The sequence below is a fragment of the Anomaloglossus baeobatrachus genome, chromosome 6 (genome assembly GCF_048569485.1).
Source record: "Anomaloglossus baeobatrachus isolate aAnoBae1 chromosome 6, aAnoBae1.hap1, whole genome shotgun sequence".
Classification (NCBI taxonomy): Eukaryota; Metazoa; Chordata; class Amphibia; order Anura; family Aromobatidae; genus Anomaloglossus; species Anomaloglossus baeobatrachus.
In genome coordinates this window covers 306,430,043-306,457,453 of record NC_134358.1, presented here as the reverse complement: position 1 = coordinate 306,457,453, position 27,411 = coordinate 306,430,043, and the positions used below count along the sequence as shown (strand labels likewise).

Genomic DNA, 27,411 nt, shown 5'->3' with positions numbered 1-27,411 from the left:
CAGCATGACATGAGGATCTGTATTACTACTTTAGTGATTTAGAGGTTAAGATTGTGGATTTTCAGATGCTGAAGTCACAGTTGTGAAGCTATAGGAAATGAAGGCCACCTATGTATACGTGACGTTACAAGGGTGGTGACATACACTTTATTGCTAAAGGCACAATACATACATGGACTGACCGGCAGCACAATAAGGCTATGTGCCCACGCTGCGGAAAATGCGCGGAATTTGCCGCGGATTCTTCACGGAAATTCAACGGTTTTTTTTCAAAAATCTGCAGCACAGCTACTCCCCAGCCATTTCTATGGCATTTGGGAACTACTGTGCCCACGCTGCGGATTTTTCCGCAGCGGAAATAATGCGGATTTCCCTGCGGAAAATCAGCAGCATGTCAATTATTCCTGCGGATTTCTCCGCAGGGTCCCATCTACTTACCTGCCTCACTGGAGTCACTTTCTCCGTCCGGTGTACAGGAGCGCGGTGGATCCAGCCATCCAGGTATAGGAAGGAAGAGGTGGGCGGGGCCTGCACGAGCTCCGGTCATGTGACCGCTGGAGCTAGTTCAGGCCCACCCACCTTCTCCTGCAGACGCTGACAGAGTGACCCGGCCGCCGGAAAGCGAGGTGCTGCGTGATGGAGGCGAGTATGAACTCCCGATCACTGCAGCACTTGTTCTGGATTGAGGATGCAGTGCCGAAGCCATGGTACTGTATCCTCAATGCAGAATGACCGCAGTATATCCGCAGGACATTCCGCAGCATGGCAACAGACAGAAGTTGTGGTGCAGTTTCCTGGGAGCTCCTGCGGAATGTCCTGTGGATATATCCGCAGGACACTGTCCCCGTGCGCACATAGCCTAAGGTTGCTGATCGGCAGTCGTTTGCCTCTTTACACAAGCAGACAAAAGTAAACGATGTGCACTTAGCGCTCTATACAATATCGCTCAGTGCACATAGGCTACATGTTTTTGGGAGGGTGAGTCTTGTTTACACAGGATGATGCACTTCTGAGATTAATGATGTTCTGTGCTGTACTGATGAACGGGCATTTTGCATACATTCACACTTGTTCACAATTGTATTGCAGTGTAAATGCTCCTTTAGGGAGGTCTCATGGACATAACCTACTTGCTCCCAACTATGACACCAGGACGTGTGATAACACCTATTTATTAGTGCTAGTGCAAAATGATTTCTACGATCCGGTCTATAGGCCAGGTCAGTAATAACTAATAACTGAGTGTTGGACAAGAGCTGTGAGAACCACCTCTTTTGATTAAACAGCCAATATAGTGTAATGATGCATTTAGGTTTGTTCACAGGTATAATAATGTAAATTTAAAGAGGTTGTCTGGGCATAAGTATTAATGACCTACCTAATAGATAAATTATCAATACCTGATTGGTGGAGGCCTGACACTCCATGATGAACTGTTACTGGCGGTCAGATATAAACACTTTGAATGAAGATGCGGAGTCATCTTCATTCAAAGTGTGGCAGCCACTCCCGCAGCTATTGCAGCACAGCTTCTAATCAGAACAGGCGCTGTGCTGCAGTACCTGGCAGTGGCCACTACACTTTTAGCGGAGCTGCTGACTACAACTCCATTCAAGGTGTTCCCATCTCGTCGCTGCCAGAACAAACAGCTGATCAGTGGTGGTGCCGGGTGTTGGACCGACACCAATGTGCTTTGGATAACCTATCCTGTGGAGAGGTTATCAATACCCATACCCGGGCACTCCATTTAAACACTACCACATAAAAGTAATGAAACATTAGTACTATGGCACAGGAGTAACTTATACTCCATACCTGTTGAGGAATGCATTCATTTGTTGCAGGCACAAGTGCAAAACCTTCTTCTTCAGCTCTTCACTTATCTGAGCTGCGACTTGTAAGTTTTGTTCAAACATCTGAAAGAGAAAATAAAATGGATACCTGCATCAGACAGCATTCACTACAGGCTCAGTAAGTGACATGCTATATCCCTCCGCCTGAGATCATTTAACCAGTGATTTACACCGCAAACAATATTAAATCACCCACAAATTAGTAATTGTGGTCACAGGGTATGGACCTCACATTATAGAGTCCAAAATGCAGAATAGTATGACAAGGCCTAGTAATGCTCTCTTCCACTAAGCGTTCAATCCCAAAAAATAAAGAACAGGATAGAGTAAAAGGGTTTCCACAGAAAATCTTTCATCACCTATCAAATAGAGGGAATCCCACCAGTAAAGATCCCAAGGATGAACGAGGGATCACATCCCTCTGCTCAAAATTGTGGAGTCTCAGCAATGAAACATATTACATCTTCTTAAAATGGGATAAATGTCTTTCATTGGTAAAGGCCTTTAAGGGATTTTCCAATTTCCAAAGACAATCTTAGGGTGGCTACTTACAAAGTAAATTACTACTAATGCCCATACTTCGTGTAACGGTATAAATTACTGCAGTGATGGCATGCCATACCGGCACGTGACTGCTGCAGCCAAATACATATACAGTGGAACCTCCGTTTACGAGCAAGCTTTGCTGTACAAGCAAATACTCATCGCTCACACTTCCGGTTCCGTACTTTAACAGCGCTCTAACACGCTCTTGCAGTCTGCACATACACAAACACACACACTTATTATGCTCACCTTACCTTACCTTCTAGGCCTCCTGGTTCTTGTAGTCCGCAGGTACAGGATGTGTATCGGGTAACCATAGCGACGATGGAGGAACTTCCACTGTCAGCTGCTACGCAAAGGCAGCGCGCTGACCAATCAGAGGCAAGCGGCTCCTGCCTTTGATGTCAGCGCTCTGGCAGCGGAAGGTCCAACATCGGTCACGATGGTTACCCGATACACATCCTGTACCGGCGAACTACAAGAACCATGAGGCCGGCGATGGAACGGAAGGTAAGGTGAGCATAATGTGTGTGTGTGCTTGTGTATGTTTGTGCGTGTGTGGAATGGCACAATAGGGGACCAGGATGGGACATTGAACAAGTTGTGGAACGAATTGTCTGAGCTTGCACTATTTCCTATGGGAAATCTTGCTTTGCTAGACGAGTAACTTGGTTTACAAGCACATTCCCAGAACGGATAGTTCTCGTAAACCAAGGTTCCACTGTAATGAGAATGTGGCCAACAGCTAGAGTTACCGAAATACTTATTACAGTTATGTAACAAAGTCAGGACACCCCATGGAAAGTTACATATTTGTTAACATGTGCAGATGTATAAAAGTCTCAATCCGGACACATTCTACCTCTTCTCATCCTCCTTCATCTTCAACTCTATAAAATCCTCCAAAACAGCTCAATTCTATTCCATTTCTTCTATGAAAAACACATGTGTGCCCATAGCCTTATAAGCCCTGAGATTTCAGAAGTCATCATTCACACACTTGTTTTTTTTTTCCCCTGACTGAATCTGAGAATCACGGGATTTATGAAATCTGCAGCATGTCAACTCTCTCCATGTATTGGCAATGTTTTTTCACCCATAGAAAGTAATAAGAAAATGAAAACTGCAAAAACAGAAAACAAAACCGCAACAATCATTTTTGCTACGTTTTCAATGCATTTTTAGTGAATAAAACCAAAAATTTTATTAAACGTACTGTATAGAAAGCCCAGAAGTAATGTGCACCGGAGAACTCCTAATAATGTAGTTACCTGGAACACAATAGCCGGCAGGGTGGTCTGGTAATACCCATCTTGATCCGCTTCAGGTTCTGTATTTTTATCCCAATCCTTTTTGTCTGTCTCTAAGGCTTTTCTCAACCATCCAATGATATTGGACTTAAAAAAACAAACAAACAATAATTATGTCTTTTCTTATGTCTGAACCTTAAAGAGAATCAAAGGAAAACAAATGGTGGAATTGTGAAATCCATTCTCTATGCTTACTGATGATGGCCCGGATCTGTACATTGTACACCTGTTATTGTGTATATGTATGGGGAGGTCAGGAGGAAGAACAGTCAGCCTAAAGGGTGCTTTACACGCCGTGACATCGCTACCGATATATCGTCGGGGTCACATCGTTAGTGACGCACATCCGGCGCCGGTACCGACATCGCAGCGTGTGACACCAAGGCGCGACAATCAATGATCACAAAATCATCCAAAAACAGTGATCGTTGACACGTCGCTCCTTTATTTAATATCGTTGGTGGTGCATGCCGCTGGTTGTTCGTCGCTCCTGCGGCAGCACATCGCTATGTGCGACACCGCAGGAATGACAAACATCTGCTTACCTGCGTCCACCGGCAATGCGGAAGGAAGGAGGTGGGCGGGATGTTACGACCCGCTCATCTCCGCCCCTCCGCTTCTATTGGACGGCCGCTTAGTGACATCGCTGTGACGCCTAAAACACCTCCCCCTTGAAGGAGGGATTGTTCAGCGGGTACAGCGACGTCGCTGCACAGGTATGTGTGTGTGACGCTGCCGTAGCGATCATGTTCGCTACAGCAGCAATCACGAAATGTCGCACGTACGACGGGGGCGGGTGCTATCGCGCTCGACATCACTAGCGATGTCGCAGCGTGTAAAGCACCCTTAAGTGTATGTCGCCTCTTCCATCCCATTAAACATATCACGCTGTTGAGGAGACATAATACCTTCAGCCCATGGGGGGAGGATTGTTTGTACCCAGATACTACTCGTTTCACAAAAGACATTGAACATTATTATCAGTGTATTACAATTTTTTAGGGGTATTACTGGTGTGTACTTGATCTCAGGTTATGCCAAATTTCATGGGTCGGGTGATGATCTGCTGGACGTGCAGAGAAATGTGGTGTGCCCCTGAGCCTGTCAATCACTATGGTCCCATCCAACAGAAGGCAGACCGGAGGCGCACAAAATATATTACAATAAATAGATTACAATTAGCATTCTATCCATCTATCCCCGTAATATCAATGTAATATAATGTAAACTATCTGTATAGTTGTTTTTTTTATTATTAAAGTTGCAAATGAAGGGAATTTTGTTTACTTACCGTAAATTCCTTTTCTTCTAGCTCCTATTGGGAGACCCAGACAATTGGGTGTATAGCTTCTGCCTCCGGAGGCCACACAAAGTATTACACTTTAAAAAGTGTAACCCCTCCCCTCTGCCTATACACCCTCCCGTGGATCACGGGCTCCTCAGTTTTGGTGCAAAAGCAGGAAGGAGAAGAAGACTTATGAATTGGTATAGGGTAAATTCAATCCGAAGGATGTTCGGAGAACTGAACCATGAACCAAAAGAACAATTCAACATGAACAACATGTGTACACAAAAGAACAACCAGCCTGAAGGGAACAGGGGCGGGTGCTGAGTCTCCCAATAGGAGCTAGAAGAAAAGGAATTTACGGTAAGTAAACAAAATTCCCTTCTTTGTCGCTCCATTGGGAGACCCAGACAATTGGGACGTCCAAAAGCAGTCCCTGGGTGGGTAAAAGAATACCTCAATAAAAAGAGCCGAAACGGCCCTCCTCTTACAGGTGGGCAACCGCCGCCTGAAGGACTCGCCTACCTAGACTGGCGTCTGCCGAAGCATAGGTATGCACTTGATAGTGTTTCGTGAAAGTGTGCAGACTAGACCACGTCGCTGCCTGACACACCTGCTGAGCCGTCGCCCGGTGCCTTAATGCCCAGGACGCACCCACGGCTCTAGTAGAATGGGCTTTTAGCCCTGAAGGAAGCGGAAGCCCAGAAGAACGGTAGGCTTCGAGAATCGGTTCCTTGATCCACCGAGCCAAGGTTGACTTGGAAGCCTGTGAACCCTTACGCTGGCCAGCGACAAGGACAAAGAGCGCATCTGAACGACGCAGGGGCGCCGTACGAGACACGTAGAGCCGGAGTGCTCTCACCAGATCCAAAGAGTGCAAATCCTTTTCACATTGGTGAATTGGATTAGGGCAAAATGAAGGTAAGGAGATATCCTGATTGAGATGAAAAGTAGATACCACCTTAGGGAGAAATTCCGGAACCGGACGCAGAACCACCTTATCCTGGTGAAACACCAGGAAGGGGGCTTTTGCATGATAGCGCTGCAAGCTCAGACACTCTCCGGAGTGATGTAATTGCCACTAGAAAGGCCACCTTTTGCGAAAGACGTGATAAAGAGACATCCCGCAGCGGCTCGAAAGGTGGTTTCTGAAGAGCCGTTAGCACCCTGTTAAGATCCCAGGGTTCCAGCGGACGCTTGTAAGGTGGGACTATGTGGCAAACTCCCTGCAGGAACGTGCGGACCTGCGGAAGCCTGGCTAGACGCTTTTGAAAAAATACGGAGAGCGCCGATACTTGGCCCTTGAGAGAGCCGAGTGACAAACCCTTGTCCATTCCGGATTGGAGGAATGAAAGAAAAGTGGGTAAGGCAAACGGCCATGGAGAAAAACCGTTATCAGAGCACCAGGATAAGAAGATTTGCCAAGACCTGTAATAGATCTTGGCGGACGTTGGCTTCCTGGCCTGTCTCATGGTGGCAATGACATCCTGAGATAACCCTGAAGACGCTAGGAGCCAGGACTCAATGGCCACACAGTCAGGTTGAGGGCCACAGAATTCAGATGGAAAAATGGCCCTTGTGACAGCTAGTCTGGGCGCTCTGGAAGCGCCCACGGCTGACCCACCGTGAGATGCCACAGATCCGGGTACCACGACCGCCTCGGCCAGTCTGGAGCGACGAGAATGGCGCGACGGCAGTCGGATCTGATCTTGCGTAACACTCTGGGCAGCATCGCCAGAGGAGGAAACACATAAGGCAGTCGGAACTGCGACCAGTCCTGAACTAACGCGTCCGCCGCCAGAGCTCTGTGATCCTGAGACCGTGCCATGAATGCCGGGACTTTGTTGTTGTGCCGTGACGCCATGAGATCGACGTCCGGCGTTCCCCAGCGGCGACAGATCTCTCGAAACACTTCTGGGTGCAGAGACCATTCCCCCGCATCCATGCCCTGACGACTGAGAAAATCTGCTTCCCAGTTTTCTACGCCCGGGATGTGAACTGCGGAGATGGTGGAGGCTGTGGCTTCCACCCACTGCAGAATCCGCCGGACTTCCTGGAAGGCTTGACGACTGCGAGTGCCGCCTTGGTGGTTGATGTATGCGACGGCAGTGGCGTTGTCCGACTGGATACGGATCTGCCTGCCCTCCAGCCACCGCTGAAAAGCCAATAGGGCTAGATACACTGCCCTTATTTCCAGAACATTGATCTGAAGGGAAGACTCCATCGGAGTCCAGGTTCCCTGAGCCCTGTGGTGGAGAAAAACCGCTCCCCACCCTGACAGGCTCGCGTCCGTGGTGACCACAGCCCAGGGTGGGGGTAGGAAGGATTTTCCCTGCGATAGAGAATTGGGAAGGAGCCACCACTGAAGTGACGTCTTGGTTGCAAGGGAAAGAGACGTTCCTGTCGAGGGAAGCCGACCTCCTGTCCCATTTGCGGAGAATGTCCCATTGGAGCTGCCGTAGATGGAATTGCGCGAACGGCACTGCCTCCATCGCTGCCACCATCTTCCCCAGGAAGTGCATAAGGCGCCTTAAGGGGTGTGACCGACTCCGAAGAAGTGATTGCACCCCTGCCTGCAGAGAAAGCTGTTTGTCTCGCGGTAGCTTGACTACCGCTGACTGTGTATGAAACTCCATCCCGAGGTAAGTCAGTGATTGGGTCGGTGTCAATTTGGATTTCGGGAAGTTGATGATCCACCCGAACTGCTGGAGAGTCGTCAGAGCGACTGTAAGGCTGTGTTGACACGCCACCCGAGAAGGGGCCCTGACTAGGAGATCGTCTAGGTAGGGAATCACCGAGTGGCCCTGAGAGTGTAGGACCGCCACGACGGATGCCATGACTTTGGTGAAAAATTATTAATTTTGGTGAAATTAATAAATTAACCTAGCCTCCTCTTGTAGCAACAATTTGTGCAGGTCGCCCCCCCTTCAAAAGGGAGGGAGACCTTTTTGAGGCCGGCAAAACGCAAAACGTCGGGGTCACCATCATGACAATCCTGGATATGGGAAATTAATCTGGGAGAACCTTTCCCTGATGTTATTGAACTATAATGTTCCCTGAATCGCACATATAAGCATCTTATAGTCTTGCCTATGTAGAACCTGCCACAAGGGCAGAGCACCACATAGACCACAAACTTAGTTTTACATGAGATGAATTGATGGACAGTGTGCAAGTGCGGGCCGACTTGTACGGAGCGACCTTTTAAATGCTGGCTGCAAAAACGACACTGACCGCACCGGTAATTCCCTGGTGGGCAGCATTTGTCTAGCCAAGTTGTCGAATTGGTAAGTCTGTTCCTCACAAGTTTGTCCCGCAAATTGCCGCATCGTCTGAACGATACCAAAGGGTTGGACATTGTCCTGTCAGATAAAGCCGGATCATTCTTCAAAATATGCCAATTTCTGCAGAGAGCAGTTCTAATGGCATGCTCCAGAGGTCCAAATTTAAAATTAAAAAGACAAACCTACCCAAATTGTCAACACATTTTCTGGTGCGGTTTTTACGGACAGACGTGGCGCCGTCTGATCTAGCTCTCTCACAGGCCGAATCAATCAGTTTTTTTGGGTAGCCTCTTTGATGTAATCTAATCTTCAACTCCTGAGATTGTTGAAAAAAAGATTCCTCTGAACTGTTTGCTCTACGTACTCTCAGGAATTGACTGTAGGGCAAACCCGTCTTAATGTGGAGGGGGTGGGCACTTTGATAATGAAGAAGGGAGTTTGATGCCGTCGGCTTTCTGAACAACCTTGTACAAATATCGCCCTCCTTGATAGAAACCTCAATATCTAAAAAATTGAGAGTATCGTCACCATATGAGGAAGTAAAGGACATATTCATGGTGTTACAGGTGTTAAGATAGGACACGAAATCAGCAAAAAGGACCTCAGTGCCAGCCCACACTATGAATATGTCGTCCACATACCTCAAAAAATGGCGAATATATTTCAAAAAAGGGTTGGTGTCAGAAAAAACATATTTGCTTTCAAAGGAGCCCAAAAAAATATTGGCCATGGCACAAGAGACAGGGGTACCCATAGCGGTACCCCTGCACTGCAAGTACCAACGGTCCAAAAACATGAAAGCGTTTTTAGATAAAACGAAATCAAGGGCTTCCTCAATGAAACTGCAAAACAACGCATCTTTTCCAGTCTGCGCCACCAAATCCCTAACAGTCTGTATACCCAAATTCTGAGGAATGCGGGTATACAGACTCTCCACATCAATCGAGGTTAAAGCAAAGCCCTCCTGCCATGTCATACCCTTTAGCAGTGTTAAAAAATCACTGCTATCCTTGACATAAGAGGGGATATGACTCATAATTGGTCTTAACAGCCAGTCCAAATAGTGCGACAAAGGCTCAGTTAAAGAGCCGATGCCGGCCACTATTGGGCGACCAGGTGGATTATCCCTGCTCTTATGTATTTTTGGTATGCAATACCAGTGGGGCTTTGTAGGAAAAGGAGGAATTAGTTTTTCAGCCTGTGAGCGAGACAGAAAACCCAGCCCCACGTATTTGTCCAGCAACCGCACCAAAGATTTTTTGAAATCTTGAATAGGATTTGCAGAAAGAGGACAATAGGTAGATCTGTCCATTAGTTGTCTATTGCATTCCTGGATGTAATCATGTTTAGGAAGGAGGACAACGTTGCCCCCCTTATCGGCCTGGCGGAACACCGTGTCCTCCCAACCCTGCATGACACATATCGCGGCCTGTTCTTTTTGACTTAGATTCTGGATCGGCCTGGCGTACACCAATGACTCGACATCCTTCAAGACAGCTTCCTGATATAAATCAATCAAATTTCCAGGTACAGTAGGGGGACAAAAGTCCGATTTTATCCCCTTAGTAAACCTTTCCAAACCTGGACTATTGCTGGAACCCACGATATCAGTTGAAACATTTGGCTCATTCAAGCTGAGCAACACCTCAGCGTCTTGAAGGATCCCAGAATCAAAAGCCCCTATCAGACCGGTCCGAGCATCAGCTATACTGCACAGAACATGTCCAGCAGGCGCTGTATGAGCTGTATTAGGCGCCGTTTGGAAATGTTTGTGCAGATGGATCTTTCTAATAGCCTTAAAAAGATCAATCTTGAACTCAGCAAAATCGAACTTTTCCGGAATGCAATATTTAAAACCTTTAATTAATACAGAGACCATATCTGGAGTAAGAGTATGAGATGTTAGATTGATGATCGCATCGGAAGGGGGACAAGAAGTAGACTGGAAACTTAATTCCTCCAAGTTACAGACTTCCTCTTGCGACCTCTGCCCTGTGTGCCTTTTCCTGCCCCCCCGTCGGATCCGTTTCCTAAAGGGGTGGTGGGTGCAGCACCAAGGGGGTTAATACCAGAGGGGCCCGAGATCACGTCCTCTGATCCACTGGATTCCGAGTCCGTGGTCCAGTACCCCCTGTTAGAGCCAGCACTACCTCGTTTTTTTATGTGCGCTCTCTGTCTATAATTATGTGGCCCATCTTTTGTCCAACAAAAAATCTGTTTCTTTTCATAATCCTTCTTGTCCCTTAGGAACTTTTCCCTTTTTCTATGTTTTATTTCCGTCTGTACGGTCACCAAACGTTTATCCAGCCTCTGACTAAAGGTGTTCCAATCATCCGCTGACATCCGTACTTGGGTGTCATGCATCCTTTTCCTACAAAGCCCCACTGGTATTGCATACCAAAAATACATAAGAGCAGGGATAATCCACCTGGTCGCCCAATAGTGGCCGGCATCGGCTCTTTAACTGAGCCTTTGTTGCACTATTTGGACTGGCTGTTAAGACCAATTATGAGTCATATCCCCTCTTATGTCAAGGATAGCAGTGATTTTTTAACACTGCTAAAGGGTATGACATGGCAGGAGGGCTTTGCTTTAACCTCGATTGATGTGGAGAGTCTGTATAGCCGCATTCCTCAGAATTTGGGTATACAGACTGTTAGGGATTTGGTGGCACAGACTGGAAAAGATGCGTTGTTTTGCAGTTTCATTGAGGAAGCCCTTGATTTCGTTTTATCTAAAAACGCTTTCATGTTTTTGGACCGTTGGTACTTGCAGTGCAGGGGTACCGCTATGGGTACCCCTGTCTCTTGTGCCATGGCCAATATTTTTTTGGGCTCCTTTGAAAGCAAATATGTTTTTTCTGACACCAACCCTTTTTTGAAATATATTCGCCATTTTTTGAGGTATGTGGACGACATATTCATAGTGTGGGCTGGCACTGAGGTCCTTTTTGCTGATTTCGTGTCCTATCTTAACACCTGTAACACCATGAATATGTCCTTTACTTCCTCATATGGTGGCGATACTCTCAATTTTTTAGATATTGAGGTTTCTATCAAGGAGGGCGATATTTGTACAAGGTTGTTCAGAAAGCCGACGGCATCAAACTCCCTTCTTCATTATCAAAGTGCCCACCCCCTCCACATTAAGACGGGTTTGCCCTACAGTCAATTCCTGAGAGTACGTAGAGCAAACAGTTCAGAGGAATCTTTTTTTCAACAATCTCAGGAGTTGAAGATTAGATTACATCAAAGAGGCTACCCAAAAAAACTGATTGATTCGGCCTGTGAGAGAGCTAGATCAGACGGCGCCACGTCTGTCCGTAAAAACCGCACCAGAAAATGTGTTGACAATTTGGGTAGGTTTGTCTTTTTAATTTTAAATTTGGACCTCTGGAGCATGCCATTAGAACTGCTCTCTGCAGAAATTGGCAAATTTTGAAGAATGATCCGGCTTTATCTGACAGGACAATGTCCAACCCTTTGGTATCGTTCAGACGATGCGGCAATTTGCGGGACAAACTTGTGAGGAACAGACTTACCAATTCGACAACTTGGCTAGACAAATGCTGCCCACCAGGGAATTACCGGTGCGGTCAGTGTCGTTTTTGCAGCCAGCATTTAAAAGGTCGCTCCGTACAAGTCGGCCCGCACTTGCACACTGTCCATCAATTCATCTCATGTAAAACTAAGTTTGTGGTCTATGTGGTGCTCTGCCCTTGTGGCAGGTTCTACATAGGCAAGACTATAAGATGCTTATATGTGCGATTCAGGGAACATTATAGTTCAATAACATCAGGGAAAGGTTCTCCCAGATTAATTTCCCATATCCAGGATTGTCATGATGGTGACCCCGACGTTTTGCGTTTTGCCGGCCTCAAAAAGGTCTCCCTCCCTTTGAAGGGGGGCGACCTGCACAAATTGTTGCTACAAGAGGAGGCTAGGTTAATTATTAATTATGGGGCACAGGGCCCGCAAGGTTTAAACGATCGTGTGGATCTATCTGTGTTCCTATGATAGTTCTGCCTGTCTGTCACCCTTTGCTTCATTTTATTCAGGTGTGTTCTTTTACATGTTTGATATCCGTGTTCCTATGACAGTTCTGCCTGTCTATCACCCATTGCTTCATTTTATTCAAGTGTGTTCTTTCACATGTTTAAAATTTGTTGTAAATTCATGCATGGAAATGGATACATGTATTTTATATGCATACACAAATCTCCTATTTGTTTTTATGTGGTCTGGGGCAATCTGTGAGCATTCCTTTAAAAGGGGTGTAGCCGTGGCTCCACATGTGGACCTGTGGAAGCCCAATTTGGGCGAAACAGCTGTCGTCCATTCTTGAGGAGCCAGCTCACAGTGTGTCTCCAGCCCTCCACTCTGCACGTGTTTGAATAAAGAAATCCTTCACAGCGGATTGAGTGCGGTCTCTTTCTACTCTCATGCTTCATCACTGGACTGGGGTAAGGATGAGTCCTTTCCCTTGGATTCCTTAATAATCTCATCCAATCGTTCGCCAAACAAGCGTTCGCCAGCAAACGGCAAACCGGTTAAGAACCTCTTGGAGGCAGAGTCTGCCTTCCATTCGCGCAGCCACATGGCCCTGCGGACTGCCACAGAGTTAGCGGATGCCACAGCTGTACGGCTAGCAGAGTCTAGGACTGCGTTCATGGCGTAGGAAGAAAAAGCTGACGCTTGAGAAGTCAAAGACGCAACTTGCGGAGCAGAATTACGTGTGACAGCATTAATCTCAGTCAGACAAGCCGAGATAGCTTGGAGTGCCCACACGGCTGCAAAGGCCGGGGCAAAAGACGCGCCCGTGGCCTCATAGATGGACTTCACCAGGAGCTCTGCCTGTCAGTGGCATCCTTTAGCGATGAGCCATCTGCCACCGATACCACAGATCTAGCCGCCAATCTAGAGACTGGAGGACATTGAGCCCACCCCTTAACGACTTCAGCGGGGAAGGGGTAACGCGTGTCAGTGAGGCGCTTAGTAAAGCGCTTGTCCGGAACCGCTCTGGGCTTCTGGACAGCGTCTCTGAAGTTAGAGTGATCGAAGAACGCACTACGTGTACGTTTGGGGAACCGAAACTAGTGTTTCTCCTGCTGAGACGCCGACTCCTCTACAGTAGGAGGTGGGGGAGAGAGATCCAACACCTGGTTGATGGACGAGATAAGATCATTCACTAATGCGTCCCCCTCAGGTGTATCAAGGTTAAGGGCGACGTCAGGGTCAGAACCCTGAGCTGCGACGTCCGCCTCGTCCTCCAGAGAGTCCTCAAGCTGGGAACCCGAGCAGCGTGAAGAAGTCGGGGAAGATTCCCAGCGAGCCCGCTTAGCCTGTCTAGGACTGTGGTCCTGGCAGGAGTCCTCCGCGTGGGACCCAGGGCCCAACCTGGGAGCGCGCTGTGGCTCGGACCGAGAGGGGCCTGGAGGTGACGATCCAACAGGGGCCAGGGCCTGTGTAAGGACCGGTCTGGACTGCAAAGCTTCTAGTAGCTTGGCAGACCATTTGTCCATAGACTGAGCCATGGATTGTGAAAGTGACTCAGAGAGTTTCTCAGCAAAAGAGGAGAACTCTGTCCCTGGCGCCTGGACAGGGGGAGCAGGGGGGTCTACATGAGCCGAGGGGTCCACTAGTGACCGAGGCTCCGGCTGAGCAAGTGAAACAGGGGTCGAGCATTGCTCACAGTGAGGGTAGGTGGAACCCACAGGTAACATAGCCCCACAAACAAGAGGTACAGGCCGCAAAAAAACCCTGTGCCTTAACAGCTTTGCTCCTTGTGGACGACATGCTGTTGTCTCCTAGGAGAATGATCACTGAGGGTATATGAGCAAAAACAGGGTATACAGCCCGACCGAACAGAAATATATATATATAAATACGTATCTATTCCGGCACCCTAGGGGGGACCAGCACCGGGTGACCGGTGTGGCTTACCGACCGCTAACAAGCGGAGTGTGTGCCTCCAGATTCCCAGCTTTAGGTCCCCTTGGAGCTGCAGAGCTGTTCCTGAGAATCCTCCACCGGCAGAATGCTCAAAAAATGGCTGCCGGAGATCTCAGGGGAGGAGTGGAGCCGTGGGCGGCGCCAGGAAAGTGCGGGAATCTGGGGTCCCCACAGTGATCAGTGAGGGGGGAGGAAACATGCAGGAGGCTCCAGCCTCACATCCGACGTCAGGTCGGCAGTCCCGCCCTTACCCCTGACCGGCATGCCCGGGTGCGGGATTTTTGCGACTAGGCCGCGATGAAGCCGGGGACTAAATTTGAGACCGCGCCCGACAAGCAGGCACGGTCGGCGCGGAAGTCCGCCGGTCTTCTCAATTCAGCAGCTGCCGCAGCGTCCGGGAAGAAGGTGCACTCCTGCACATTCCCCAATGGGGACACAGAGTACCTTAGAGTTGCAGGGCCCGGTCCCTGAGGTTGAATAGACTCCGGTCTGGCAGATTCCCACAGGGGCTGCGGAGGGAGCACGGTCCCAGCAACTGGATGACCGTTCAGGATCCCACTTCTCCCAGAGCCGCTAAGGGATGGTGAAGGAGACGGCATGAGGCTCCGGCCTTTGTACCCGCAATGGGTACCTCAACCTTAACAACACCGCCGACGTAGTGGGGTGAGAAGGGAACATGCCGGGGGCCCCGTGGGGGCCCTCTTTTCTTCCAAACGACATAACTAATATGAGAATGCATGAGTGGATGTGTGCCTCCTTCCACACAAAGCATAAAACTGAGGAGCCCGTGATCCACGGGAGGGTGTATAGGCAGAGGGGAGGGGTTACACTTTTTTTAAAAGTGTAATACTTTTTGTGTGGCCTCCGGAGGCAGAAGCTATACACCCAATTGTCTGGGTCTCCCAATGGAGCGACAAAGAAATAAATTTTTTAATCACAAAAACAAGTTGCCATTTTCATTGATATCACTTCAGGACAGATGTTTTTTTATTTGCTTCTTACTGCATTTTTGTTGCTTCTGACAAAACAGAAATTCTGATATTTGGAATGTTTTTATTTTCACAGCGTTTACCAGCTGGATTAAATAATTGTTTATTTTGATAAACCAGACTTTTATGGGAATAACAATACCAAAATATATACATTTTATTTTATTGGATATTTGAATGTTTACATTTTTTGTATTGTTTTGAAATTATTTTTTTTTCACCTTTTTGCTTTATTGATGCCAACGCTTGAGATAGTCTTATTGTTTATATTATATAATGCAATACCACAGTATAGCAGTATATAGGACAACTCACGGTTTCCTATTAATGCAAAGCAATAGGCTGGTCTTCATAAATATAACAGGCACAAGAGCCTTCCGCAGGCCTGAGATGTCGTGACACTCCATGATCAAGTGCGAGGGACTGATGTGTGAGTGTGAGTGTAATGGTACCCCTCCCCCCCCCGAATCGCACATCTAAATGCCCTGTCAGAGATTAACTGCAGCATTGAACGACTTAAAAGCAGCAGGAGGCATAGTCATGGTCTGCTGGGAATGATGCAGGCTCAGCTCCCGGGCCTGTATGAAAGGCGAGGATGCATCATATCTATTAGTTTGTGATATGTCAGGAATGGGTTAACGGAGGCACTAATAAAATTGATAATGTGTAGTATAAACTAGTACTTTACTAAATGTGCTAAACAGATCTGGGTTTATAAAGATATAAACACTTACAGAGGAGGGCAGATTTATCAAAACGGTCAAAAGTAAAAATTGGCCATAGCAAGCACAGTGCAGCTTTTATTTTGATCTTCTCGAGTCGATTGGCTGCTATGGCAATAAGGGTGGTATTTCTTTTCGGCAGGTTTGATAAATAAGGCCCACTGGTTTATAGACACAAGTCATGGTAAAAGAAAAATAAAAGATATCTTACTTGGAGAGTGGCCATGTATTTGTGGAGAAGCTGGTCCACAACGTCTTGGGAAAGAAGTGGCTTCATTGTCTTTATGTCAACTTCTGGGATCAGGTCCACATTTCCCATCATTTCTGAACTGTGGCAGAAAAAAGAATAAGCTTTATTCCTTAAGGAAGAATAAGAAAGATGATTATGGCTGGACTTCTAATGACAGGGTTGACTGGAGTGAACCCGATCATACAGTGGGGGATGCCCTACTACATGTCGTCTTCATTGCATTAGCTGTCCTAATCCCTATCCCCACCAATCATCTATTTATAGCCCCTTTAAATGGAAGGTGTTGTCAAAATCCTACTGTAGAACTAGCTCACATTACAGCTGCAGTAAAGTGGGTGGAATCTGTTCTCCTGTGTGTGATATCACACCTCCCCCCTCCCACTCTGGGTGTTTCCAACAGGATAAGGGAAGATGAAATTTAGGATCACAATGCGGAGCCATTTGGTTGGTGGCCACAGAGTGATCCTAATATGTCTAAAGTGTCACTAAGGCCAGCTGCATAGTGCTCCACTGTCTCCCCATGCCCCGCTCGCTGTCTCCCCATGCCCTGCTCGCTGACTGTCTCCCAGTGCCTCACTGTATCTTGCGCTCCCATATACTGTGCTGCCGGCCGGCACCAGTACTCACCCCATCCATCCCGGCGGGAAACAGGGGGAAAGTGGAGCACACAGCATACGCTGTCAGCTCCACAAAGATGACGCTGATCTCCCTCTGCTGTGATCTGGACAGCCCAGGGGGCGCGTCCATTTCATAGCAGATACTGTCTCTGTATTAAGTATAAGAGTCGGAGTCCGACTATCAGAGTAATGCCCTGGGAGCTGCCATAAAGGAGGTGAGTAACTGTTACGCACAGCAAATCCAAGATGGCAGCCCCCAGTGCTTCAGTAAAACTAGAATTAAATAAAAACTAACTAAATAGTGAATCTAATTTTGTATTAAAAATACTTGATTTCATAATCACTATTATTATTACAAAAATAAAAAATGCGACACCTTCCCTTTAATGGCGGGCCCCATGGCGAGCATATATGCCTTATACAGCGTAGCGATTTCTCTGGTGTGACCCTTTAAGCCAATAACTTTCCTCCTTCACAATTACTATATAGTTCAGAAAACAGACCCCTGAATCCATGTAGTTAATGGGTGTGTTGGAAACTGAAGCAAACTCAAATCAAACCCGATTTAAACCAGTTTCACACCTCTATACTTCAGTCATCAACGACTGACTATGGCAAAGCGGCAGCCCTACCGCACAATGATGATGCCATATTCGACATGCCAGCATATTATAGACTATAGTAGTTGTCTCACTGCAGATATTCGGGTATATGTGCACATTTCACCCTTCTCATCATAGTCTGAATGAATTTTGGAAAATCTCACCCACAATTCTGCTGCTCTATTAGAAGTGTTTTAGAAAAAGGAAAAAAAAGTGGGTTTAGTTTTGTCCAAATCCAGGAATGGATAAAAGGTAAATTAAATACTGATACTGCTCTCTTTGGCTCGAATAGGTTGTCAGAAGACAAATCTATCGTGGGCCTGAAGAATTTAGTATTCTCAACAACACGACACATTCAGCTGTGCTATGTACTGTTAGTTTGGGGTTTTCTGTACCTTCTAGCTACCCGCGTGTTTCTTTTTATACAAAAAAGCATTATTCTGTTTTTGACAAAATATGTAACAGGAAGGTGCATAACTCATTTACTTCGGTTCTGGGTATATCGTTATTACTGGGAGTATGCAAATGGATCTTCTAAAGAAGGGAATTTTGTTTACTTACCGTAAATTCCTTTTCTTCTAGCTCCTATTGGGAGACCCAGACAATTGGGTGTATAGCTTCTGCCTCTGGAGGCCACACAAAGTATTACACTTTAAAAAGTGTAACCCCTCCCCTCTGCCTATACACCCTCCCGTGCATCACGGGCTCCTCAGTTTTGGTGAAAAAGCAGGAAGGAGGAAACTTATAAATTGGTCTAAGGTAAATTCAATCCAAAGGATGTTCGGAGAACTGAAACCATGAACCAAGAACAATTCAACATGAACAACATGTGTACACAAAAGAACAACAGCCCGAAGGGAACAGGGGCGGGTGCTGGGTCTCCCAATAGGAGCTAGAAGAAAAGGAATTTACGGTAAGTAAATAAAATTCCCTTCTTCTTTGTCGCTCCATTGGGAGACCCAGACAATTGGGACGTCCAAAAGCAGTCCCTGGGTGGGTAAAAGAATACCTCGATAAAAAGAGCCGAAAAACGGCCCCCTCTTACAGGTGGGCAACCGCCGCCTGAAGGACTCGCCTACCTAGGCTGGCATCTGCCGAAGCATAGGCATGCACCTGATAGTGTTTCGTGAAAGTGTGCAGACTCGACCAGGTAGCCGCCTGACACCTGCTGAGCCGTAGCCTGGTGCCGCAATGCCCAGGATGCACCCACGGCTCTGGTAGAATGGGCTTTCAGCCCTGAAGGAATCGGAAGCCCAGAAGAACGGTAGGCTTCAAGAATCGGTTCCTTGATCCACCGAGCCAAGGTTGACTTGGAAACCTGCGACCCCTTACGCTGGCCAGCGACAAGGACAAAGAGCGCATCAGAACGGCGCAGGGGCGCCGTGCGAGAAATGTAGAGCCGGAGTGCTCTCACGAGATCTAACAAGTGCAAATCCTTTTCACATTGGTGAACTGGATGAGGGCAAAAAGAAGGTAAGGAGATATCCTGATTGAGATGAAAAGGGGATACCGGGGGGCGGAGCTGGACATGGCAGGCTAAAGACGTGCTTCTCTGGAGCTCCTCATAATCCTCCATAAAGCCGGCTATTATATACATAAAATGGGCAAATCATCGGCCAAAAAGGGCAAGCTCAACACCCCAGGACGGCCACCTGCACCCCTGAATAATATTGGAGCCTACTTTACCCGCTCCAAGGAATCGGGGGCAACCTCGCAGCCGGAGCAAGAATTGCGGCCTGCAGAATCCGAAATGAGTCCTGCCCCTGTCCGGATGCCTGAGGACACAGCAACCCCGGAGACCCAAAAGAGGGGTGAAGCAGCTGAGACCCCCCATGATGCGAAAGGACCCACCGGGAGATCCACAGCAGCGGTGAGCAAGAAACAAAGCCCTGCGGCGGGGGACTTAGTGAAGCTGCAGACGCCATTCCAAGATGGCGCCCACCTACCTGAACCGCGGCCCCGGAGGCCGGAGCTGGAAGACGGGACACTCGCAGCCGCGACCTCGCCTGCCTCATGCCCTGCTGCATCGCGGATGGGAGCGGTGAGTCCCCGCAGTCCACCCGCGGCTGGTGTCGGCGGGATCAGGGAGATCTCGGCGTGCAGCCGTGGATTGCACGTGAGATCGGGCCTGGAGGATGAGTCACCGCCCCAGCCCCGGACTCAGGGAGAACAGGCTCCACGCAGAGCAGCTGAGGCCCAGACGGGAGCAGCGGATACCCCTAACAGACTGCCTGATCCCAGGCCCCCGGTGCGGGGCTGGAGGGGGGACTTGCTGCCGAGGGCCCATACTAGTAACGGCAATAACAACATAAGCCACACTTCCTCGCCGAGGGACACACAACCCCTGGGGGACCCAGTGACTGGAGGGGGACCGCATGAATCCAGGGAGACGGCCACTGAGTTCTGGGGGACGCCCCAGATGGAAATGCCCCCCACCTCACCCAATAGTTGGTGCACAGGATCCTCCTGGGCTGAGAGCCTGGGGGACACAGACGGGGTTCCGGAAGGGGGTGCACTGATGCCCATGAATAAGGGGCCCATGGTGTCAGGGGTAGCCCCACTTCGTCTTGTAACCGTATCACCATCATGGAGCGGCATAAATAATCCCCAAAGTGCACAGCAAATGATATACGGTCCAGCTGTACAGGACTCTTTCTGTGCATACCCCAATTTATCCTACGCTGCCGCCTCGACAAGGGAGGACCGCCCGGCGTCCTTGGCAGACCTGCGATCACTGCTGCAAGCGATCCCCACCAAGAATGACATCGCAGCACTGGCTAATCAAGTGGTGGCGGAATGTAAGCAAGAATTTATCCAACTGCGATCTGATCTTTCCTCACTCACCCATAGGGTTGATACCCTCACTGAGCAGCAATCACATTCACAAGTCTCTATGCAATCTATCCAAGAGACAGTACAAAACCAGTCTAAGCAGCTATTTGCCCTTCAACAACACGTTGATGATCAAGAGAACAGAAATAGAAGGAACAATTTAAGAATTAGAGGCCTACCTGAATCTATAGCTGCTCCCGACATCCCTGGCGTCCTTCGTTCCATTTTTAATAATTTGCTAAAGAAACCGCCTGGTGCCCCCCTAGAGCTCGATAGAGCACATAGGGCTCTGCGTCCCCCAGATCCGGATGATCCCCGCCCAAGAGATGTGGTCTGTAGGGTGCATTTCTTTGTAGCAAAGGAGGCTATTCTACAGGCAGCCAGGAAGAAGCCAAACTTGTCATACAATGGTTCTGCCATCCGCATAATGCCAGATCTCTCAAGACACACTCTAGCCCAACGCGCTACTTTGAAGCCCCTTCTGGATGTTCTGAAAGAAAAGGGACTTCCGTTCCGGTGGGGGTTTCCATTCTCCTTGGCGGTGCAAAAAGACTCTCAATGGCGGGTCCTGCGCTCCCCAGAGGACCTCCCGGCATTCATCAGGAGCCTGGGCCTACCCACAATTTCTATAGCAGCCTGGCCAACTACCCTGCTTCAGACCTGGACCCCCAGGGAAAGGATCACACCCACCAGACCAACCTCATTCCCGGGGCCCAAGAGGGGCCTGCCTCCGAGAGGAGAACGGGGCCGAGGGGCAGGACGCTTTCGATACCCGACATAGAGAGGCCCTGAGGCCGTGTGTGCCTTCATGACATATTCTACACACAGTTATTTACAGTTATTTACAGCTAAGTGACTCTCATCTGCTGAGTTTAAACCTATCCATTGCCCGTATTACATTAGTCATCAATTCCTTAGCCGGTGCTTGTGGTCATCCTTAAGGTTTCTAGTATATCCGGAGTTCTGTTTTGCTTTGCTATGTCTGACATCTTTTTTCCCCAAATAGGTTGGGATCCCCTGTCCTGCCATTCAAAGGCTGACATGTTCCCTAGGAACGTTTGTTCGAATCTAGTTTATCATACAAGGTTTTGTGCTTTGTTGTTCTCTTTGTTTTCTTCTTCGCTATACTCTACCTCTTTCAACTCTCTTCCTCCTTCCTCTCTTGGCGACCGGGCTGATCGTGTTCGATTCCCTCTCTCATTTATCTTTAATGTCACACTCTCTTTTAGATGGCGGACCTGACTATTGCCTCTTTTAATGCCAGGGGCCTTAATGTTCCGGAGAAACGAACACAGATCCTGTACCACTTCCATAAACAGAAGGTGAGCATGGTATGTTTCCAGGAGACCCACTTCAAACAAGGGCATGCCCCCATTTTCAAAAATAAGTATTATCAGACATGGGTATCCTCAGACAACCCGGATTCCCGATCTAAAGGGGTGGCGATAGCCATCCATAAATCCCTCCCACATCAAATCCTAAAATGTACGACTGATAGTCTTGGACGGTATATCATCCTCTCGCTAAAGGTAGGGGATCAAACACTCACAGTCATTAACGCATATGCCCCAAACCAAAAACAAGACAGCTTTGTCACCCGCCTGATAGACGTTGCGGTCCCTCTGATTCAGGGTACAGTGGTTCTGTGTGGCGACCTCAATGTCACCCTCGACCCCACATTGGACAACTCCAGGGGGAAATCTAACATTGCCTACAGCACGATCAAACGTATCAAAAAAGCTCTATTGCGTATTCAACTGTTCGACACCTGGAGACTGAAACACCCGTCCGACAGGGACTATAGTTTCTATTCCCATACTCAAGACTCATACAGTCGCATAGACTATATACTTTTACAACACAACGCTCTCCCCTGGATTCGATACACTGGGATGGACAACATTCTATGGTCGGATCATGCCCCGGTCTATTGTACAGTTGAGATACCCTCCCTCCCGACCCCCAGGGGTTCGTGGCGGCTAAATGAGTCGCTGTTGCTGGATGAGCTTTGTGTTTCCGACGTTCAGACCTCTATCACGGGGTTCGTAGCAGACCACTTAACCGATGACACAGCCCCCACTTATAAGTGGGAAGCATTGAAATGTGTCATACGGGGTATTTTTATTAAGCATGGGTCCCGAATCAAAAAAGAACGGGCCCAAGATATAGTAACAGCCCTTCGTAGGGTCTCTGAACGTGAGCTTATACACAAACGAACACTATCGGCCACGAACCTGCAGGCCCTTCTACAGGCCAGGATGGAAGTCAAAAAGTTGTTGGACTCCTCGTATAAGCGCCTGATACAGGTAGGGAAAGGGAGGTTTTATGAGTTTGGAGATAAACCGGGCAGATTGCTGGCCAACGCATTGAGAGAGGGAAGAGCCCACACCCTTATACCTTGTATCAAGAACACACGTGACGAGCTACTCTATGCCACCCCCGACATCTCCAACACGTTTCACGACTACTATTCCAAGCTATATAATTTACCTGTCGAACCCTCTGAGTTGAGTGCCGAATGCCCCTCAATGCCCTCACCCTTTACGCGCCTTAGTAGCTCCACAATTGAGGACCTGGAAAGTCCATTTTTATTGAATGAATTGTTGATGGTGATTCGTGACACACCGGGTAATAAGAGTCCTGGACCTGACGGATTCCCCGCTAAATTTTATAAAGCCTTCTCGGAACAGTTAGCTCCCTTAATGCTCCTCTCTTTCAACTCAATCTCGGACTCGGTCCCTTTCCCGCCCCATTCAACCACTGCCCATATTTCTCTGATTCGTAAGGCTGGAAAGGACCCTACAATATGTAGCAGTTTCAGACCGATATCACTCCTTAATGTAGATTTAAAAATCTATGCCAAGCTTTTGGCAAATAGACTGGGCCCTTTGCTTCCTGACCTGATCCATCCAGAACAGGTCGGGTTTGTCCAGGGCAGAGAAGCTAGGGACAATACTATAAAGACCTTGGACTTAATCCAACACGCACACACTAAAAAACTCTCTTTGATGCTTTTATCTTTGGATGCTGAGAAGGCCTTCGACAGAGTCTCATGGCAGTCACTTTCACAGACATTGGAGCATATGGGCCTGGGACCCATTTGCTCCTCTAAGATTATGGCTTTATATCACTCTCCGACTGCATACATTAAGATTAATGGCACTCTGTCGAGGCCCTTCCCCATCCGGAATGGGACCCGGCAGGGATGCCCCCTATCACCTTTATTATACGTGTTGGTAATGGAACACTTACTGTCGGCCATTAGGGCTAACCCAGATATTCAAGGCATTCGGGTTGCAAACCGGGAACATAAATGTGCCGCATTTGCCGATGATCTCCTTATTTATTTATGTAATCCTCTCACCTCCCTTCCGTCCCTGCTAGTGGAGCTAAACCGCTTTAGTAAATGGTCCAATTTCAAAATTAATTTTGACAAGTCGGAGGCGCTGAATATCTCTCTGCCCCACACAATGGTAAACGCCCTAAAACCAAGTTTTCCCTTTAAATGGCCATCCCATGGTAGCATTGAATACCTGGGCATAAAGATTCCCTCCGATCTGACTAGGCTCTTTCAATTAAACTATCAAACCTTTCTGTCAAGACTCAAGGGAGACCTAGCCTCATGGCAAAAAGGCACTCTTTCGTGGTTTGGCAGGATTGGCGCTCTCAGGATGACCGCCCTGCCGCGATTATTGTACCTGGTCCAGACGGTCCCGGTATATATCCCGGCAGCATATTGGGCCAAGATACAACGCATATTTAATCAATTTGTCTGGTCCAAAAAACGCGCTCGCTTGAGATGCAGCGTTTTAACCAGGACCAAGAACGCGGGGGGAACAGGTCTGCCCGATTGTAGGCGATATTATATGGCAGCCGCTCATGCCAGGGTCTTGGACCTTTTGCACTGCTCTAAGTCTAAGCTCTGGGTTTGCCTGGCACAGGATCTGTGCCCTTTATCGACATCGACCTTGCCGTGGACCTGGCCCCTCCTCATCAAACATAAAATTGAGATGTCCTATAGTACCAAACAAACACTACGAACGATACACTCTATATCATCACGCAACCTCATGATCCAGCCTAGGGGACCCCTCATGCCACTAACTGACAACCCGGAGTTTCTACCGGGAGCATCGTCCAACAACTTTCTGGGTTGCACGAAACTAAACCCCCTGAGATTAAACCAGGTAGTTTCGGGGGGGTCCCTCCTTCCACTCCGGGAGATTGTAGAGAACCGCAACTTCAAATTGCGGTTCCACTTTGAATATGCCCAGCTCAAGCACTTCATAACCTCCCAGGACATTGACATAGCCCACCACCTGCCCCAAACGCCTTTTGAAAACCTTTGTAGTGGGCCCTCTGGTGCACGCCATGCAATCTCAAAGGTGTACAAATGTATGACGAACGCGGCGGAGACGTCTTCCCCCCGATTCTGTGCGGCATGGGAAGAGGAGCTCGGCCAGACTTTCCCTGAGAATCAGTGGAAACGTTGTTTCCGTTTGACCCACAGGTCCGTGGTGGCCACCAGGATGCAAGAAACCAGCTATAAAATACTGTCTAGATGGTATAGGGTCCCAGCATCTCTTCATGCATGGTATCCCGACGTCCCTGACACGTGTTGGCGATGTGGAGCGCAGGGGGGCACTATGTCGCATATCTGGTGGTACTGCCCGAGCTTGTCGGCCTTTTGGAAAAAAATACTGGCGGCCATTCATGAGGTCACCGGGGTTGTGGTTCCGAGTCGCCCAGAGGCGGTATTATTGTACATCTTTAATGTATCCGAAAAGGTCTATAAAAATTCTATCCTGGGCCATCTTCTCCAGGCAGCTAAGACAGTGATCCCACGACGATGGAAGGACTCTGCTCCCCCTTCGTTGGAAGAATGGGTCATGGAGGTAAATGTGATTCACCGTATGGAGGTGGTGATGGCTCAGTCACGCGGGCAGTCGGTGGTGACAGCCACCAAATGGCTTCAGTGGGAATCTTTTCTGTCTAGTAAAAAATTCTTGGATCTGTGTGACTCCTGAGGAGCAGGAACCCCCGGCTCCCTCCCTTCTTCAGATGACATACACCATCTTTTCGAATGGTCTTGGTCCGGCGGACAGTGTATCAGCCCCGGTCACCGCGCTCTACTTTCTATTTTTCCTCCTTTCTCTCTGACCTACGCTATCTTTCCTACATACCATGACTGCTACTCTCCTCTGTCTTTCCTCTCTGTGTTACTGGTTTCTATGGTTTCTACGGTTTAAAATGAGGACCTATGTGTCACCACAATGACTTATAATCCATTATGACTCCTATGACAGTTTAACATTGTTCAGATGTTTGATGAAATCTGTCTATCATTACATGGTCCCATGCTCTTTATTGTATGCTTATGAAAACTCAATAAAAAATTTAAATTGGAAAAGGGGATACCACCTTAGGGAGAAATTCCGGGACCGGACGCAGAACCACCTTATCCTGGTGAAACACCAGGAAGGGGGCTTTGCATGACAGCGCTGCTAGCTCAGACACTCTCCGAAGTGATGTGACTGCCACTAGAAAGGCCACCTTCTGCGAAAGGCGTGATAGAGAGACATCCCGCATCGGCTCGAAAGGTGGTTTCTGAAGAGCCGTTAGCACCCTGTTAAGATCCCAGGGTTCCAGCGGACGCTTGTAAGGTGGGACTATGTGGCAAACTCCCTGCAGGAACGTGCGGACCTGCGGAAGCCTGGCTAGACGCTTTTGAAAAAACACGGAAAGCGCCGATACTTGTCCCTTGAGAGAGCCGAGAGACAAACCCTTGTCCATTCCGGATTGAAGAAAAGAAAGAAAAGTGGGTAAGGCAAACGGCCAGGGGGTAAAACCCTGATCAGAGCACCAGGATAAGAAGATCCTCCAAGCCCTGTGATAGATCTTGGCGGACGTTGGTTTCCTGGCTTGTCTCCTAGTGGCAATGACATCTTGAGATAACCCTGAGGACGCTAGGAGCCAGGACTCAATGGCCACACAGTCAGGTTGAGGGCCGCAGAATTCAGATGGAAAAATGGCCCTTGAGACAGCAAGTCTGGTCGGTCTGGGAGTGCCCACGGTTGACCCACCGTGAGGTGCCACAGATCCGGGTACCACGACCTCCTCGGCCAGTCTGGAGCGACGAGGATGGCGCGGCGGCAGTCGGACCTGATCTTGCGTAACACTCTGGGCAGCAGTGCCAGAGGAGGAAATACATAAGGCAGTCGAAACTGCGACCAATCCTGAACTAATGCGTCCGCCGCCAGAGCTCTGTGATCTTGAGACAGTGCCATGAATGCCGGAACTTTGTGGTTGTGCCGAGACGCCATGAGGTCGACGTCCGGCGTTCCCCAGCGGCAACAGATCTCTTGAAACACGTCCGGGTGAAGAGACCATTCCCCTGCGTCCATGCCCTGGCGACTGAGAAAGTCTGCTTCCCAGTTTTCTACGCCCGGGATGTGAACTGCGGAGATGGTGGAGGCTGTGGCTTCCGCCCACAGCAGAATCCGCCGAACTTCTTGGAAGGCTTGACGACTGCGTGTGCCGCCCTGGTGGTTGATGTACGCGACCGCCGTGGCGTTGTCCGACTGTATGTGGATCTGCCTGCCCTCCAGCCACCGATGGAACGCCTTTAGGGCTAGATACACTGCCCTTATCTCCAGAACATTGATCTGAAGGGAGGACTCTGTCGGAGTCCAGGTTCCCTGAGCCCTGTGGTGGAGGAAGACCGCTCCCCACCCTGACAGACTCGCGTCCGTCGTGACCACAGCCCAGGATGGGGGCAGGAAGGATTTTTCCTTCGACAAAGAAGTGGGAAGAAGCCACCACTGAAGAGAGGTTTTGGCTGCCAGTGAAAGAGAGACGTTCCTGTCTAGGGACGTCGACCTCCTGTCCCATTTGCGGAGAATATCCCATTGAAGTGGACGCAGATGAAACTGCGCAAAGGGAACTGCCTCCATTGCTGCCACCATCTTCCCTAGGAAGTGCATGAGGCGCCTCAAGGGGTGTGACTGGGCCCGAAGGAGAGAGTGCACCCCTGTCTGCAGCGAACGCTGTTTGTCCAGCGGAAGCTTCACTATCGCTGAGAGAGTATGAAACTCCATCCCGAGGTAAGTCAGTGATTGGGTCGGTGTCAATTTTGACTTTGGGAAATTGATGATCCACCCGAACCTCTGG

At 48.7% G+C, this 27,411-nt stretch overlaps 1 protein-coding gene across 2 annotated transcripts in view; it reads right to left on the bottom strand.

Moving 5' to 3' along the window:
* The window catches only part of EXOC3 (exocyst complex component 3), a 55,385-nt gene that overhangs the window by 12,269 nt on the left and 15,705 nt on the right, over window positions 1–27,411 (bottom strand). For both annotated transcript variants that reach the window (XR_012724318.1, XM_075314911.1), the window contains exons 5-7: window positions 16,152–16,269; window positions 3,671–3,796; window positions 1,816–1,916 (exon numbers count right to left, since the gene is read on the bottom strand). Coding sequence is in view for 1 of the 2 variants with exons in the window: in XM_075314911.1 (XP_075171026.1) it covers window positions 1,816–1,916; window positions 3,671–3,796; window positions 16,152–16,269 (345 nt within the window). In the remaining variant the exon portion in view is untranslated. The remainder of the gene's footprint in view (window positions 1–1,815; window positions 1,917–3,670; window positions 3,797–16,151; window positions 16,270–27,411) is intronic.